Source organism: Prionailurus bengalensis, chromosome D3, assembly GCF_016509475.1.
Source record: "Prionailurus bengalensis isolate Pbe53 chromosome D3, Fcat_Pben_1.1_paternal_pri, whole genome shotgun sequence".
Lineage (NCBI taxonomy): Eukaryota > Metazoa > Chordata > Mammalia > Carnivora > Felidae > Prionailurus > Prionailurus bengalensis.
Window position 1 is genome coordinate 19,995,809 of NC_057356.1, and position 14,927 is coordinate 20,010,735.

At 49.2% G+C, this 14,927-nt stretch overlaps 2 protein-coding genes and 2 gene segments (V, D, J or C); all 4 read right to left on the reverse strand.

The window, feature by feature from the left end:
- The window catches only part of LOC122470399 (immunoglobulin lambda-1 light chain-like), a 214,345-nt gene that overhangs the window by 117,937 nt on the left and 81,481 nt on the right, over positions 1 to 14,927 (reverse strand). Inside the window, exons 1-2 of one of the 5 annotated variants that reach the window (XM_043557927.1) lie at positions 10,038 to 10,172; positions 9,392 to 9,689 (exon numbers count right to left, since the gene is read on the reverse strand). The exons of the other annotated variants lie outside the window; for them this stretch is intronic. Coding sequence (XP_043413862.1) covers positions 9,392 to 9,689; positions 10,038 to 10,083 — 344 coding nt within the window. The 5' untranslated portion in view covers positions 10,084 to 10,172. Of the gene's footprint in view, positions 1 to 9,391; positions 9,690 to 10,037; positions 10,173 to 14,927 lie in introns of those variants that run through there. 5 annotated transcript variants of the gene reach the window in all.
- LOC122470398 (immunoglobulin lambda-1 light chain-like) overlaps positions 1 to 14,927 on the reverse strand; it is a 336,020-nt gene that overhangs the window by 113,302 nt on the left and 207,791 nt on the right. The gene's annotated exons all lie outside the window — the stretch shown is intronic.
- The window catches only part of LOC122470393, a 644,196-nt gene that overhangs the window by 98,748 nt on the left and 530,521 nt on the right, over positions 1 to 14,927 (reverse strand).
- The window catches only part of LOC122470388, a 901,179-nt gene that overhangs the window by 80,999 nt on the left and 805,253 nt on the right, over positions 1 to 14,927 (reverse strand).

The window sequence follows — 14,927 nt, forward strand, 5'->3', positions numbered from 1 at the left end:
TAATAAAATAATGGCAGGGAGAAAACCATTCAGTAGTAGGCCATTAAGATGGAGATCAGAAGAAATGACAGGGAGGTGCTGTGTGGAGAGAGGTTCGAATGGTCCTCTCTGCAGAAGTGACCTTGGAGCTGCTGTCAGGATGGGAAGAAGGAACATGTGGCAGGCGTGTGTTTGGGGACAATGGGGTCAGTCCCTGCGGGGAACATTCCTGTTTGTCTGAGGGGGAAGGAGGTGTAAGAATCTAAGGTGTCTGTGATTTAAAACTCATTCAGTTTCAAGGTAATATTTTCTTATAAGTTAAACTTTTCAGGGCTTGAGTGATGTGTTGCCAGAATTCATTTTGCTGTTTGTTTCTCTTTTTGGTGACTCACAGGAGTGATTCCTATGTGAATTCCTGAGCAAACTGAAGGGGAAGCAACAGGCTTTTTGTAGCTGCCAGTCACTGAGGCTTAACTGCTGGGTCATCTCCTTAGCATATGACAGTGACCACATTGCAGTGGCTGTACCTTTCATCTCCCTTCAGTTTCTGACTCCTGTGCCAGGTGCATGTATTTAGCATGACATCAAATTCCTGTGAGGCTGCAATGCATCCCTTAATATTATAGATTTATGCACGTGCACATATAGGAATATCATGAATGTGTGAGCAAATATATACTAAATGTCTCTGCTGTCTCTTTGTATGTAGGTGTGTGTGTTTATATACATATGTTTTTTTCTAGAGGCTCCGAACCCTGAATTGGATACTAGATTGTACTTGATGGGATCCTTGGTTGGGCAGGAGACACAATGGTCCATTTTATCACCAGTGATGAGGTGGGGGTGGTTGCCACAATGAGCAGCAGAATCAAATTAGTAACCAGAATTATTTGACCGAGTTCATTGATGTCGGCCAGTTGATCATGGTGTTCCTAGAACTGAAATAGATGAGCAGCCTACCAATTTCCATTTCATCTGTATAAACAGAAAGCTTCATTTGGAAAACACTTTAGGTTGATACTGAGCCTTATACAGACTGTATGCTCTTTATTACCCCATGACCCGAATTGCCTGAATGGACTGGGTGTTATCTGACCAGTCATGCCATGACTTGGGCATTCTCAAGAGCTCTCCATCTCTTCCATTAACTGGAAGAGGCTAATAGGAGATCAGGCTTCACTAGGTCCTCAAGTCACAGGTGAGTTGCATGAGAAAATGGCCCCAGTGCCCATGACCCCAAACTTGCTGCATTGTCTTTTCTCTATTGCCTACAACTATGGTCTTGTGGGGCCATATTATGAGTGGTGACATAGAGAAGAACACTTAGGGCTGGTTCACAGAGGTTTCTTTATGATGTGTGGCCAACCCGATAGTTAACAATGTTAGTACTACAGCCCCAGATAGGGACTTGCTTTCTTTGCCTGCCATTTTCTGTCCAGATGATTCTCCATGGACTCACGGAATGCTTAAGCAACTGTTGTCATATTCCACATGCAGCTTTTTCCCAAGGCACTCATTTAACATCAAATGAAGCGGTGCAACACGCTCGTGCCCATGAATTCGCTGATCAGGCCATGTTCTTCAACATTCTGAAGCATCCGGCTCGAATGAACAGACTAGCAGCCTCTTGAAGACTCAGTTGCTCTGGCAGCCACACGGCAACCCCTTCCAGGACATGTTCTTTGCTCTAAACACATGTGCACTATGTGGCACTGTTTCTCCCATAGCTGGCATTCATGCGTCCAGGAATCAGGGACTGTAATTGGGAGCATTTCCCCACTGATAAACCTGGAGACCTGCTGCCAAGCTACTGCTTCCCTGTTCCCATGATCCTACACTCACTGCCCTAGAGGTCTTGGTGCTAAAGAAGAAATGCTTCCATCCAGAGACACAGCACTGATTCTTCAACTGAAAGCTGAGACTTCCCCTTGTCACCTCGAGCTTGTCATGTGTCTATGGATGTCTCTCTGTGTGTCCTTCCAACCTGGTCTTCCATCCCCAACAAATACCCTAGCCAGGAAAACCGGACAGCCTCATCCTGCCTCCTGCACATGCACTCCTCACCTACAGGGTGCAGAGCCTGCCTGGGCAGTTGGGTTGGAAGAGAGGTCTGGGCATCTCAGATCTGGAGACCTGGGCCAGACCTACTGAATTCTTTGTCCACATTCCTCCTGAGGCTGAAGGAGAGTGTGACATAGATGGGGAAGTAGTTTGTGTCTCACTTCCCCCTCTGCCTGTGTTACTGTGAGCATCACCACTGCTGTCTCTTGACTGACAGTAATAGTCAGCTTCATCTTCAGGCTGGACCCTACACAGATCAGGTGAAGAAAGAAATATTGCCATATAAGAGAATGAGAGGGGGCTTCAAAGTTTACTGACTCCTCAAGCCAACTCTGTCATAATTATGTTGTCTTCAGTTGTTGGGGAAAATATGTAATAAACATCTTAATGTATAAGTGAAGTTGAAAAAATATTATCATAAAAATTGCTGTGTTGCGGGCACTGTGAAAGGGAAGAACAGAATATTCCAGTCCCCTCTCCCTTTCTTGAGGGACATAAGTGGAGGCACAGGTGAGGGTGCAGGTAGGAGGAACTTCCAGGAAGGAGGAGGAGCTGTGTCTGACAGCTCAGGGAAGGGAAGGGGAAATGTGTGATCACAGGGAGGTCCAGTGTTTGTGGACAGTCAAAGTGCTTTAGGTCCGTTAAAGTGTGCTGGGGTATGTGTTGGTGGTGGGCAAAGTGCCTCTACCTGTATTAGAGGAATAGGTGATGTCTCCATGAGCAGGACCCAACACACATACACCCTGATGAATGTGTACTTGAGAGTGAAGGATGACACTGTAGGCCAATGACAAATAACCTGAAGGTCTCAGGTCTGGGTTGCTAACCCCCCTTGTCTGTTAAAAGCCGTAATGGCCAGACTCTCCCATCTGCAGGTGGCTTTGGCAGGTGATCTCTGTTGCCCCCTGGTGGCCACTCCACACTGGCTGCTAGAGGTGCTAGGGCCTCCCTTGTAAAGTGGAGATTCTTAACCTACAGCTCAGATGCTGAGTCTTGCTCCATGGACTGCTGCCCCAGGGAGGAATGACTTTTCTATGCATGGCTCCTGCCTGCCTCATGTCCTGGCATGAGGTGCCCAGATTATTCATGAAAACACGAACAGGCTCATTTTGTGGAAGAGGGCACAGGTTTCACTGAGACATCCCTGTACCTGTCTCTAAGGTGGTGGGAGGTCATGCATGTGGTGTCACAGCTTAGCACTGTGGGACACAGGCTTCAGGGAATCATTATTATTGGTGCCAAGTATGGATTCAAGCCTGATGTGTGTGGGGCGAAAGGTGACTGGGGACTAATGCTTCAAAGACAGAGACAGGACAGCGTCCACAGAGCAGACATTTATTCAGACCCATATTATTCTGGCACACATTACATCCTGGGAATTTTGCATGAACAAAACACACAGTTCCTTCTGAAGGAGTTATTCTGGAGCTGCTCTAGAGATGTACAGAAAGAAGAAACAAGCAGTGAGATGTGTACGGGAAGAGCACAGTAGTGTCCTTGGGGAAAGGTATAAAGGATCTGAAAGAACAAGAAAAACCTGAGGGACCTGGGATTCCAACCCAGTTCAGGGCCTGTGTGGACTTTTCTCCTAAGGTGAGCATTCTGGGCACAGAAAGTGTGGTCAGGTGTGGTAAGAGGCAGTTTCTAGGTAATAAGTCAGGATCTCTTGGGGCACCTGGGTGGCTCAGTCGGTTAGGCCCGACTTCAGCTCATGTCATGATCTCACAGTCCGTGAGTTTGAGGCCAGCATCAGGCTCTGTGCTGACAGCTCAGAGCCTGGAGCCTGCTTCGGATTCTGTGTCTCCCTCTTTCTCTCTGCCCCTCCCCTGCTCATGCTCTGTCTCTGTCTCAAAAATAAATTTAAAAAACATAAAAAAAAAAGTCAGGATCTCTTGGCAGCTGCTGGGCACTGGAGGGGCCTCCAGGAGGAAACTGCTGGGGCGGGCACAAGTTTGACATGGGTGGGTTCAGACCAGCCCTGGGTTCTCCTTAAGTCACCCAGGGGCTGAGGCCATTCAGAGGAGTGGTTACTAGTCCTTTCCTCCCCCCAACCCCTTATCAACTGTAGCCACAGGGATTAAGGTGCTTCATGTGTATGTGTTCCTGGCCCCCTGTCTGAGGTCCCATGTGGATGACCTGTCACTGCTTTCCCCAACACCCACAGACTGGATGGCATGAGCAGGGACATGAGCGAGGGGTGCACCTGACAGGGAGGGGAGGCCAGGAGAGGACCACCGATCCCCAGTCCCTGAAGAGGCAGAGAGAAGAGTGGAGGCTGGCAGGTGCAAGGCAGCAATAGTCACCTGCACCAGGTGAGGAAGGCCACCCAGGCTGAGAGGGGATGAGGGTCGACCTCAGCCAGAATGTTCTGGGTCCTGAAGAAGACAGCTTGGTCCTCTCAGTCTGTCAGGCATCTGTGGGGGATGCTGTTGCACTTGGCCATGGGACTAGGGAACCTAAGAACCTCCCTAAGGTGCTAGCGATTTCTTTGTCCTGTTGATGAGAAATCCTATGGTGAGAATCTCCAGATTATAATCGTCTAGAGTGACCTTTTCAGGATCCTTTAACCTGAAAAATTCCTGGAAATATTATTTTAGTCTTAGGAATTCCCACAAAAAATTGTCTTTCTAGTTTTCCAGGTCCATAAGCAAGTCGCAGATGGAATAATGCAAGTATACTTACCATGCTTTTATAGGACACAATGATTCTCTGTCCTGTGTCTCCCCATCCCCATGGAGGTATCGCTGTGATTTAGAAAGGAGTGGGAATAGGGGAAGCTTCTGTTTTTCCTTCTTTAAAAATTTTTTTAAGTTTATTTATTTTGAGAGAGGGAGAGAGAGAGAATGAGCAGGGGAGGGGCAGAGAGACAGGGAGAGAGAAATCCATGCAGGCTCCCCACCATCAGCGTGGAGCCCCATGCATGGTTTGAACTCACAAACTGCAAGATCATGACATTAGCCAAAATCAAGAGTCAGACGCTTAACGGGCTGAGTCACCCTGGTGCCCCTGCTCTTCCTTCTTAATAAATTCATCATCTGTCATTTTGACTTCATGCAATTGCTCTAAAAGTCAATTTCAAAACCACAAGCCAAAGAATCTTGAAGAGAAATTCAGTGCATGATACAACTTTATTGACGTCTTGGAAAAGATCTTTATCCCGGAATGACAGCTGATGTCCAATTGCAGATGTGGACCCTGCAGGGTCAGCACAGGGGTGGTGTGAGGCCTGTGGGTCCCACCTGAGCTAAGGGTTAGACCTGCCTGGTGCAGGTGATGGTATTTGGGGCAGTGGGAGGACAGTGGGGCCAGGAGAGAGTCCCCACATGGGACCTAAGTGGGTATCTGCATTTCTTCCACAGTTTCTGTAAAACCGAAGGAGGGAAGAGCCTGGGGCAGTAGAGGCCTGGTTCCCTCTTCACAAAGCCTCAGACAGTCCTTCAGGATGTGGGGACACCTCATCCAGGAAATCAGGGGAGGCACAGCCCCTGGGGCCCATCCAGGCTGGCTGTACCCAAGGGAAGAGGAATTTCCGCAGGACTGTGCTGTCTGAGACAACTGTGTCCTCTCTTTTGTGACATGTGATTACATCTGGGGCCCATGTAATGTATGATGACACCCTAAAGCCTCATTATATAGTATAATATGTCAGTACAGTCCCCACAAGTCAGTATAGCTCTCTACTGTTCGGTATGATACACAGATACTGAGGACAGAGAACCTGCTGGAGTCTCCCACTGTGCAGGGGCTGGGCCAGGACCAGGGAAGGCTCCTGACCCTAAGGCCTGACCTACACCTGCCCAGAGAGCCAATGCGAGTAAATGCCAGGCCAGGGATGGCAGGTTTGTGTCTCACTTCCTCATTTATCTGTGTCACAACGAATTACTACCAGTTGTCCCCTGTCATGGGAAATGGCACAGAAATGGTCAGCCTTGTCTTGACACAGGGTTTGTCTGATTCTCAGGGTGGCCATGTCCCCAAGTAGGATCCTCAGAATTAGTCAGGGATTCCTAAGGGTCCTTCACTGTCTTTATATATATCTGGCTTGGGGTCCTGGCTTGGCTTCTGCTGGTTCCAAGATGCAGATTCATGCATGAGCTTATCTAGAGAGCAGGGGGTCCTGGATCTGGCCAGGGCTACTGACACGGGCAGGGTCTGGCTCGGGTTGTAAGAGGCACAGAGCCTGTATGAGAGGAGAGGAGAGGGGGCTGAAGGAAGTAAGGTCCATTCCCTCTAAGGTTTTCTGAGCTGACTCAGAGTTTGGGGCAGACCCAGCTCCGGTCCTATGGAGGCCAAGTGTGTGGGCTGAGGCTGGGACAATACCTGTTCAGAGAGTGAAGAGAAGGAGAGGGGTCTAGGCCATGAAGAAGATGTCCCAGAGCTGTGCCTCCTGAGACTCCACAGATGGGGCAGGGTCCCCCGGCCCTGTTACTCTACAAAGGCATTGCCTGCCTAGGTCTAAAATCAGACGAGCCTGCTCTGGCCACCCGAGGAGGCAGCTGAGGTTGTCAGAAGACAGAGAATCCAGAGGAACAGAGAGGAGTGTTCTTACTCCAAGCCCACACCCTCAGCCCCACAACCTGCTCTCCTAGGCCAAAGGAAATCCTATACAACTTCGGGAGCTCCATGGAGGGCTCTGCCATGGCTGTGACCTGCAGTGGTCACCACTAGCTCAGCTTCTGCTGGCCTCTGAGCCCTCTCTTCTCTGCCCAGCATCAGTTCAGAAGGGGCATCTCCTCCCATGGGGCAGGGAGGCCTGAAGTTTATAGGACCATGGAGTGAGCCAGGCAAGGCTGAGATTCCGTATTCTGCAGACTCTTGGTGCCAGACCCCCTTCTGTCCATTCCTCGGTGTCTGTGGAAGCTGGGTCCTGGGGTCGGGACCACATGGAGCTGAGTGCAGGGCACACCTGGGGAGGAGCCTGGGAGCAGGGACAAGTCCTGAATGCTACACTGACTGAGCTCCAGACTGAGTACTGTTCATTCTCCCAACCTGAAGATCACTCATGGTGAATATTTTACAAGGAGCTGACAGGTGCCTATACTCAGCCCCCTGGCCCACACATTATGATGTTTCTCATTCCCAGGAGCCTGAGAGGCAGGGATAGTTCAGGTCCCCATTGCGTGGATGACATCATGATCCTCCATATGGGCACCTCTGTGCCGTCCCAGAGAGCAGCATGTCAGAACTCCGGTAATTTCTCCTTTGTGTCTTGTACACGGAATGTGTATAGACTAAGACCTATTTTCTCCTCTTGCGTGTGGTTTTCTGGACCCCAGACTCTGTCGCTGACAGCCTCTGACTAGTGCTTGGCATAGAACTGGGCACATAGCGGGGGCTCAACACTGCTGGAGGAATGAGCCAACATCAACCATAACCTCTGAGTCTAAACATGAGCGTCATGGTTATAGTCATGTGCCTTACTTCCCCCTTATAGTCATGTGCTCACTGAGGAGAGAGGGGAGGAGAAAGCATGTGGGGTCCAGGTGATGGGTCAGGACACAGTCTCTAAGCACACACAGAGGTGGGCTCCTTCCCTGCTGTAGGGGCTGGAGGAAGGCTGGGTGGGGCTGACCCTGCTCCTGCCTGAATGGAGCTGCATACTTTACCTGGGCACATGGAAGTGACTAGCAGGAGGAGGCCCCGGGTCTGAGTGCCTGTCTGGTCCCAAAGAACGTTCTGCAGTGTCCAGTGGGAGTTATCTGCATGCACAATGTATATTCAGTCAGCGTGTCAGGGCCCGATTTCCAGCACCATCTTCCCTCACAGGACTGAACTAAGTATGAGGAGGAGTATTAATTAGATCCTAGTCTTGGTGTAAAGAGTGTTGCAACGGGGAGTATGCAGGGTCCTGAGGGAATATTCAGCACAGGACTGTCACTCAGTCCTTGGGCCTGGCTGGACACCCTGAGGAAGTACTTTGAATTGAGAGGGAAGCATGATTTGCTGGTAACAGCTAAGCATGGATACCCAAGCATCTTGTGCAGCGAGCGATGGGGGGCAGGAAACCAGGTGGAGTATGTATGGGGTGGCAGAAAGGGGTTTATTAGAAGGCATGAAGATCTTTGATGGCTTGAGGCCTGGGCTCCTTCAGGGCTCCAGAGCTGGGGGTTATGACAGCGTTAGACTTGCTCTGAAGCCTAGACATGTTCAGAGAGGTCAGGCTGCCAGAGTTGGAGCCTGGGGTCTCCCGAGGTGTGATTCCTGACTCCACCCTTGGCCATGTGGGGCTGTGCCAGGAACTGTTAGTAGCAGGAGACACAATTACATCCCCAGTGTCCCTGCTACCTGCTACCTCAGGGAGATGGTGACTGTCTGGGTGACCCCAGATACTTGGGGAGGCTGAGTTAGGACAGATTGGTTCCAGCCCTGATGGGAGGGAGCAAATGGACAAGCAGGGATGCAGGGCCCCATCCCCACAGGCCCTGGATGGGAGAGAGCAGGACATCTGTGCCTCACACTGTGCCTCCCTGTGGGCCTCTCACCCATGCTGGGAGCAGCGGGGGAGCAGAAGTGAGGCCACGCAGAGTGTGGTCCTGGGAGGATCAGCACCACAGACCCCCTGGGAGCTTTTCCGCATGCAGATGCCTGAGCCCCACCCCAACCTGCTGCAGCTGCAGCTGCATCTGGTGAAGCGCCCCTAGGCTGCCCCCTTGGGGGACAGGGTGCTCACCCAGTTTCACAGGCTCTCCTGTAAACCACCATGGAAAATTTCACTTCCTCTGCTGGTCTCCCCATGTCCTTTCTGGCCACCTGGGTCTTGGGGCTTAACTGTCCTGCCTTGGTCAACGAGCTTGACTCAGATTCTAGACCCTGTAGTGATGTGGGAAACATAGGTAAGACTAGCCTTTTTCACCAGCCCCATGGGATGATCGAGTTCCCAGTAGCATATTGACTGCACTGCTCTGGTGGTGGAGAATGCACCATGGCCCCTCCTGCCTCATCCTGGGAGTGAGTCGTCAGGTAAAGAGGGGGCACTGGATGGGATGATCCATGACGAGTATCAAGGGGGGAGAGTTTCTACTACACAACTAGGGTGAGAATGTATGGATTCAGGAGATCCCCTAATTTTCCCTGGGTCTGTGATCACAGTCACTCAGGCTCTCTGTCCGCAGTTAACACCCAGGCCCAGACAAGCAGGGAAGCCTAGTTCTGTCAGCCCTAAATCCACTCCTGATTCTCCCTGTGCAGAGATGCCTGGAGAGCTAGGTAGGACCAGTACTTGAGGACCTTAGATCTGGGGATCTGGACCGGGCCTGCTCACGGTCCATAGACATCCTGGGCCTGGAGGAGATGTAACACAGACTGGAAAGGAGTTTGTGTCTCACTTCCCCATCTGCCTGTGTCACTGTGAGCATCACTACTGCTGTCCCACACCTGACAGTAATAGTCAGCCTCGTCCTCGGCCCGGGCCCCACTGATGGTCAGGGTGGCCGTGTTCCCCGAGTTGGTGCCTGAGAATCGGTCGGGGATTCCTGAGGGCCGGTTGCTATCATTATAGATAATCAGCACAGGGGTTTGGCCTGACTTCTGCTGGTACCAGTGAACACTTTTGCTTTCAATGTTGTTTCCTCCACAGGTGATCCTGGCCGTCTGTCCCAGGCTCACCGACACTGAGGGGGGCTGAGTCAGCACATAGGAGGCTATGGAACCTGCAAGAGAGAAAAGGAGAGGTGGGTTTCTAGCTTCGGTTTCATTCAGAGGACACTCCCACCTGCCTGGCTGATCTCCATGGATTCTCTGCCCCCCCCCCCTTTCTCAGCCCTTTGGACCCATGGACCTGGCTGGCAGATGGAGTTTTTAAACAAAAGAGGCCACCATCATTATTCTCTGGGTAGAGACAGCCACTCAGGACTCACACAGAGTGAGTGAGCACAGAGGGAAGATTTCACCCCTCCAGACTTTTCATTAGCATCCTACCCCCCACAGGCAGCCCTCTTCTGAATCAGGTTCGCCTCAGAACCTTGCTGCTAGGGTAGGTATGAACCAGGGCTCAGCACCTGTGCAGTAAGTGAGGAGGCTGAGGATGAGAGGGGTCCAGGCCATGGTGGAGGTGCCCTGATTCTGCTCCCGAGGTCCTGAGGCTGGGTAGGGTTCCTCCCCAGCCTGACTTATCCCCTTGCTGGAGACACCTGCTGTTCATGCAAATCAGCTGTGGCTCGGAGGCTGCTGCTGAGGGGCTGTGTGGTTTCAGAGAGAGGCTCAGTCCCAAGAGACAAGGAGAGGACAGGGGAAACCCCTTGGAGACCCACCCTCAGCCCAGGGTACTGTGCTTCTTCACTCTCTGGTCTCATGGTTGAATCTGACTTTTCAACACCGTGTTCTGTCCTGTCTTTGCTCTTGGGAGACCCTAGGAGGGAGACAGATCTGAGAGACACTGAATCAGAATTTACAGCCGTGTTAAAGGTGATATAGCAGAAAACCTACACCTTTTCCCTCAGGTGTCAGGTCATGGTGACTAACGCCCCTGCATCTTAGAATCCCTGATGCCGGGCTCCCCTCTTGCCCAAGCGGCTTTGCCTGGTGATCTCTGTTGTCCCTTTTTGGCCGCCCCACACTGGTTGTGGAGGTGGAGGGAAGTCCTTTGTCCAGGTGGAGATTCAGAACCCACTGCTCAGATCCTGATTCCCTGATCCATGGACTGCTGACCCCAGGGGAGGACTTGCTCTTCTCTTTGTGGATACTTCCAGCCTCAAGACCAGGCAGGTGGGGATCAGGTTCTCCATGAAAATAGGAAGAGGATCAATTGAGGAGAAGATGGGGCCCCTTGAGGACTCATAGCACATATCTCTAGGGGGGTGGGTGGTCATATGTGGGGTTACAGGACTTGGCACCTGGGGAACCCAGGACTCAGGGACTGCCTCTTCCTGGTGCAGGCAGGTGGTGCAGCAAAATAGGGTGGTGGTGGCTCCAGCTCCAAGGACAGAGACACAAGAACTTTATCCAACAACATTCACTCAGACCCACATTGGTCTAGTGGACATTTCATCCTGGAAGTCAGTGTGAAGAAAGCCTAGTCCCTGCCTCAGAGTTTCCATGTTATAGGTGGGGCAGCATAATGGACACACTTGTTTTGGTGATACAGCAGACAGTCTCTACCACCTTCTTCCTGTGTCATGACTTCTATATTCATTCAATAGCCAGACCATTGCTATTCTGAGGTCCCTCAGAGGACTGACCCTGTGGCCTAGCACTTGCCCACAGAAGTGTCAGTGTCTGGAATACTTTCCTGAGACATGTCCTCTCATGAAGGAAAGAAACAGACTGGGTTTATGGAGTGCCTTTCCTCTTGAACATAGAGGATATGATAGCTGGAGCTGCAGCAGCCATCCTGATGTCTGTCGTCAACAAGAATGAAAAGCAAGGCCTCCATAGTAGTGACGGTGGAAAAGAAAGTGAGAAGATTTGGAACCTCATGGAATTGGTGAATACCTGGAGAGACACCATCTGATCCAGAACTTATTATCAGAGGAGAAAATAGTCTCCTGTTTGTTCCTGTGTCTGATCATCATGTGTATGTTTTTCATTATTACAAATCAATTGCCACAAGTCAATCAATTAGTCAAATAATGATTGGGGGAAAAGTTCAGTAGTAGGTAATGTGCAGACGGAGATCTGACAAAATGACAGGCAGATACTGTGTGGTTGGAAGTGGTTGGAAGAGGCCTCTCGGGGGAGGTGACATTGGAGCTGCTGTCAGGATGGGAAGAAGGAACAGGTCCCAGGCATGTGTTTGGAGACAGCAGAGTTAGGGTCTGCAGGGCAGATTTCTGTTAGTCTGAGGGTGAAGGGGCAGTGAGAACCTAAGGTGACTAGGAATCTGAACTAGTTCAATTTCAAGGTGATATTTTCTCCTAAGTTAAAAATTTCAGGGCTGCAGTGATATGTTTTCAGAATTTATTTTGCCATTTGTTTCCACTTTTACTGAACCGCAGGTGTGATTCCTGTGTGAATTTCCCAGAAAACTGGAGGCGAAGCATCAGCCTTTTTGTAGCTGACATTGAGGCTTATCTGCTGGGTCACCTTGTTGACATATGACAGTGACACATTGCAATGGCTGCACCTTTCATCCTCCTTCAGCTTCTGACTCCTGTGCCAGGTATGTGTTTCAGTATGATACCAAATTTCTGTTACACATCCTTTAATATTATATATTTATGCATGTACACATATATGAATATACTTAGGAATATGTGTATGTATATATATTTATATATTTCTGCTGTTTGTATATTTATATATGTATATATATTTATATATCTCATCTGTATGTATATATATATGTATAAAGTGTGTTTCATATATATATATATGTGTATATATATATATATATATATATCCACTTTATGACAAATGACAAGTGAGTATGGTTACCATAATGAACATTAGGGCCAAATTAGTAATCAGAATCATTGACGTGAGATGCTCCTGAGCAAAAGAACTTCAGCCCCGGGTCTAGGTCTTTCTGGAAGTGGAGAAGGAGAGGCTGAGGACGAGTGCTCGGGGTGTCTCTAGACATGTCCATCCCAGAGGAGTCAGCCTCCAGGAACACTGGTGGACAGTGAGGGCATTGGCATTTCCCAAGGGAAGCATTAATAGTGTCAGGACATCCATCAGTGTACTGGGTGACATTGTGTGTCTGACCCTCTCAGAACATGGTTCCTACGGCCTGAGGAGATAGGATGCATCATCCCAATTTTCTTCTGATGAGTGAACCTTGGACACCTGCTGACTCCCAGGTCTAGTGTCCCTGTGAGGCTCCACCTGGGCAGCTCAAGCCTCTGTCCTGCTCCTCCTGATGCAGCTCTGTTGCCCCCTGCTGGTGGAGGAGACTCAGACCAGGAGCTTCCCTCCTGCGGGTCAGGTCACCCCACAGTACTTGCCAACTTCTCAGGCAGCTGCCACCTCTTGCCAGCCCAGCCCAGCACAATCAGGCTACTTACAAAATGCATGGAGGCAGGGCAGCACAATTCCTGTATGTGTTCCAGCATTGAAATGCCCTGGACTGGCCTATTGTTACAAAAGAGAGCACAGGGTAAACTGGAATGCATTTACAGAGGGTCATGGTCTAGGAAACCTATGTGATATCTTATAGCCACCCCTTTTTCTGTCCATTTAGGTATCCAGACTGATGTTTCCACATTAAAGTTAGCGCAATTGGGACATGGTGCGAATAGGTGTTGCCCCTAGTATTAATGTTCACGTGTGCACCAAAATTTTTTATTATTATTATTACAATCTCTACCATTCCTGTATTTATTACAACCCACACCTCTGGGAGTTTTGGTGGGAGGACATCTACACTAGCATAGTTGGTGGCTTGGATGAATTTGGAATTCTACTAATTCAGACCTGGACATACAATTTCACATCATACACATTACATTTTTGCTATGTGGGGGCGTGGCCTGGGTCCTGCTGGCTCTTCTATACATTATTGTATGCTCCTCTCTCTCCGAGCAGGTGGGAGTGACAGGATTCTCATGGTCACTCTAATGGGGATAGGTGAGTGTTATAGGGGACCATAGGGTCTGCTGATTCAGGAGATTTGGCAGCTAGTTCTCAGGGGTCTCACCCCAGCTCATCCCTTGGACTGAGCTCAGGATCAGAGCCATGTGCAGGGTCCAGTGGGGACTGAGCCTGTGGGCAGGCCTGACAGACAACATCTGGGCAGAGAGTGAGGAAGGAGAGCAGGAGGGTCCAAGTCAGGTGGGGACCCCAGAGCTCTGTCTCCTGAGCCCGTAGCTGAGCCTGACCACATCAAGCCTCACTCATAACCCGAGTGGTCCCTGTGAAAATGCTCCTTCTCAGGCTGGTGTAGAGCATCTCTGTGCTTCTGGATGGGCTTCATGAATCTGGTTCATGTGGAGCTGTGCTCACCTCTGGGCTCTCCTAGAGGAGCTCGGGTCACTCTGTATTTGAAAAGTCTTAAAGCCTGGAGGAAGAGAAGGGGAACTTGAGGGCATTTCTGTAGCTGTTCTCATGAATAATGTACTGTGATCATTTGTTTCCATGTTTTTATGGTAAAATAAACATGATAAAATTCCCCATCCCAACTGTTCTTCAGTGTTCAATTCACATTCCCAGTTTGTCTTTCTGTTCCCTGTGAATTTTTTATGTTCCACATTGTGCAGCAGAATTCATTGGGAACTTATCCCAGGCTTGTACTTAGATTTTAGTGTCTTTTATTTACTATATGTTTTTTATATGCAGCCTATACTTGGGTGATACCATTAATCTGAATTTGAGAATCTCTGTCTTTTAATTGTGGTGTTTACACCATTTAAAAATTTTTAATTTATTTTCTTAATTTCCATTCAAGTTAGTTATCATATAGTGCAACAATGATTTCAGAAGTAGATTCCTTAATGCCTCTTGCCCATTTAGCCCATCCACCCTCCCACAATCCCTCCAGGATTTAAGAGTCTCTTATGTTTTGTCCCCCCTCTGTTTTTTTAATTAATTTTTGCTTCCCTTCCCTTATGTTCATCTGTTTTGTATCTTAAGTCCTCATATGAGTGAATTCATATGATATTTGTCTTTCTATGGCTGACTAATTTCTCTTGGCATTATACCTTTTAGCTCCATCCAGTAGTTGCAAATGGCAAGATTTCATTCTTTTTGATTGCTGAGTAATACTCCATTGTATATAGATACCACATCTTCGTTCTCCATTCATCCATTGATGGACATTTGGGCTTTTCCCATTCTTTGGCTATTGTTGATAGAGCTGCTATAAGCATTGGGGTGCACGTGCCCCTTCAAAACAGCACACCTGTATCCCTTGGATAAATACCTAGTAGTGCAATTGCTGGATTGTAGGTATTTCTATTTTTAATTTTTTAAAGAACCTCCATACTGTTTTCCAGAGTGGCTGCACAAGTTTGTAT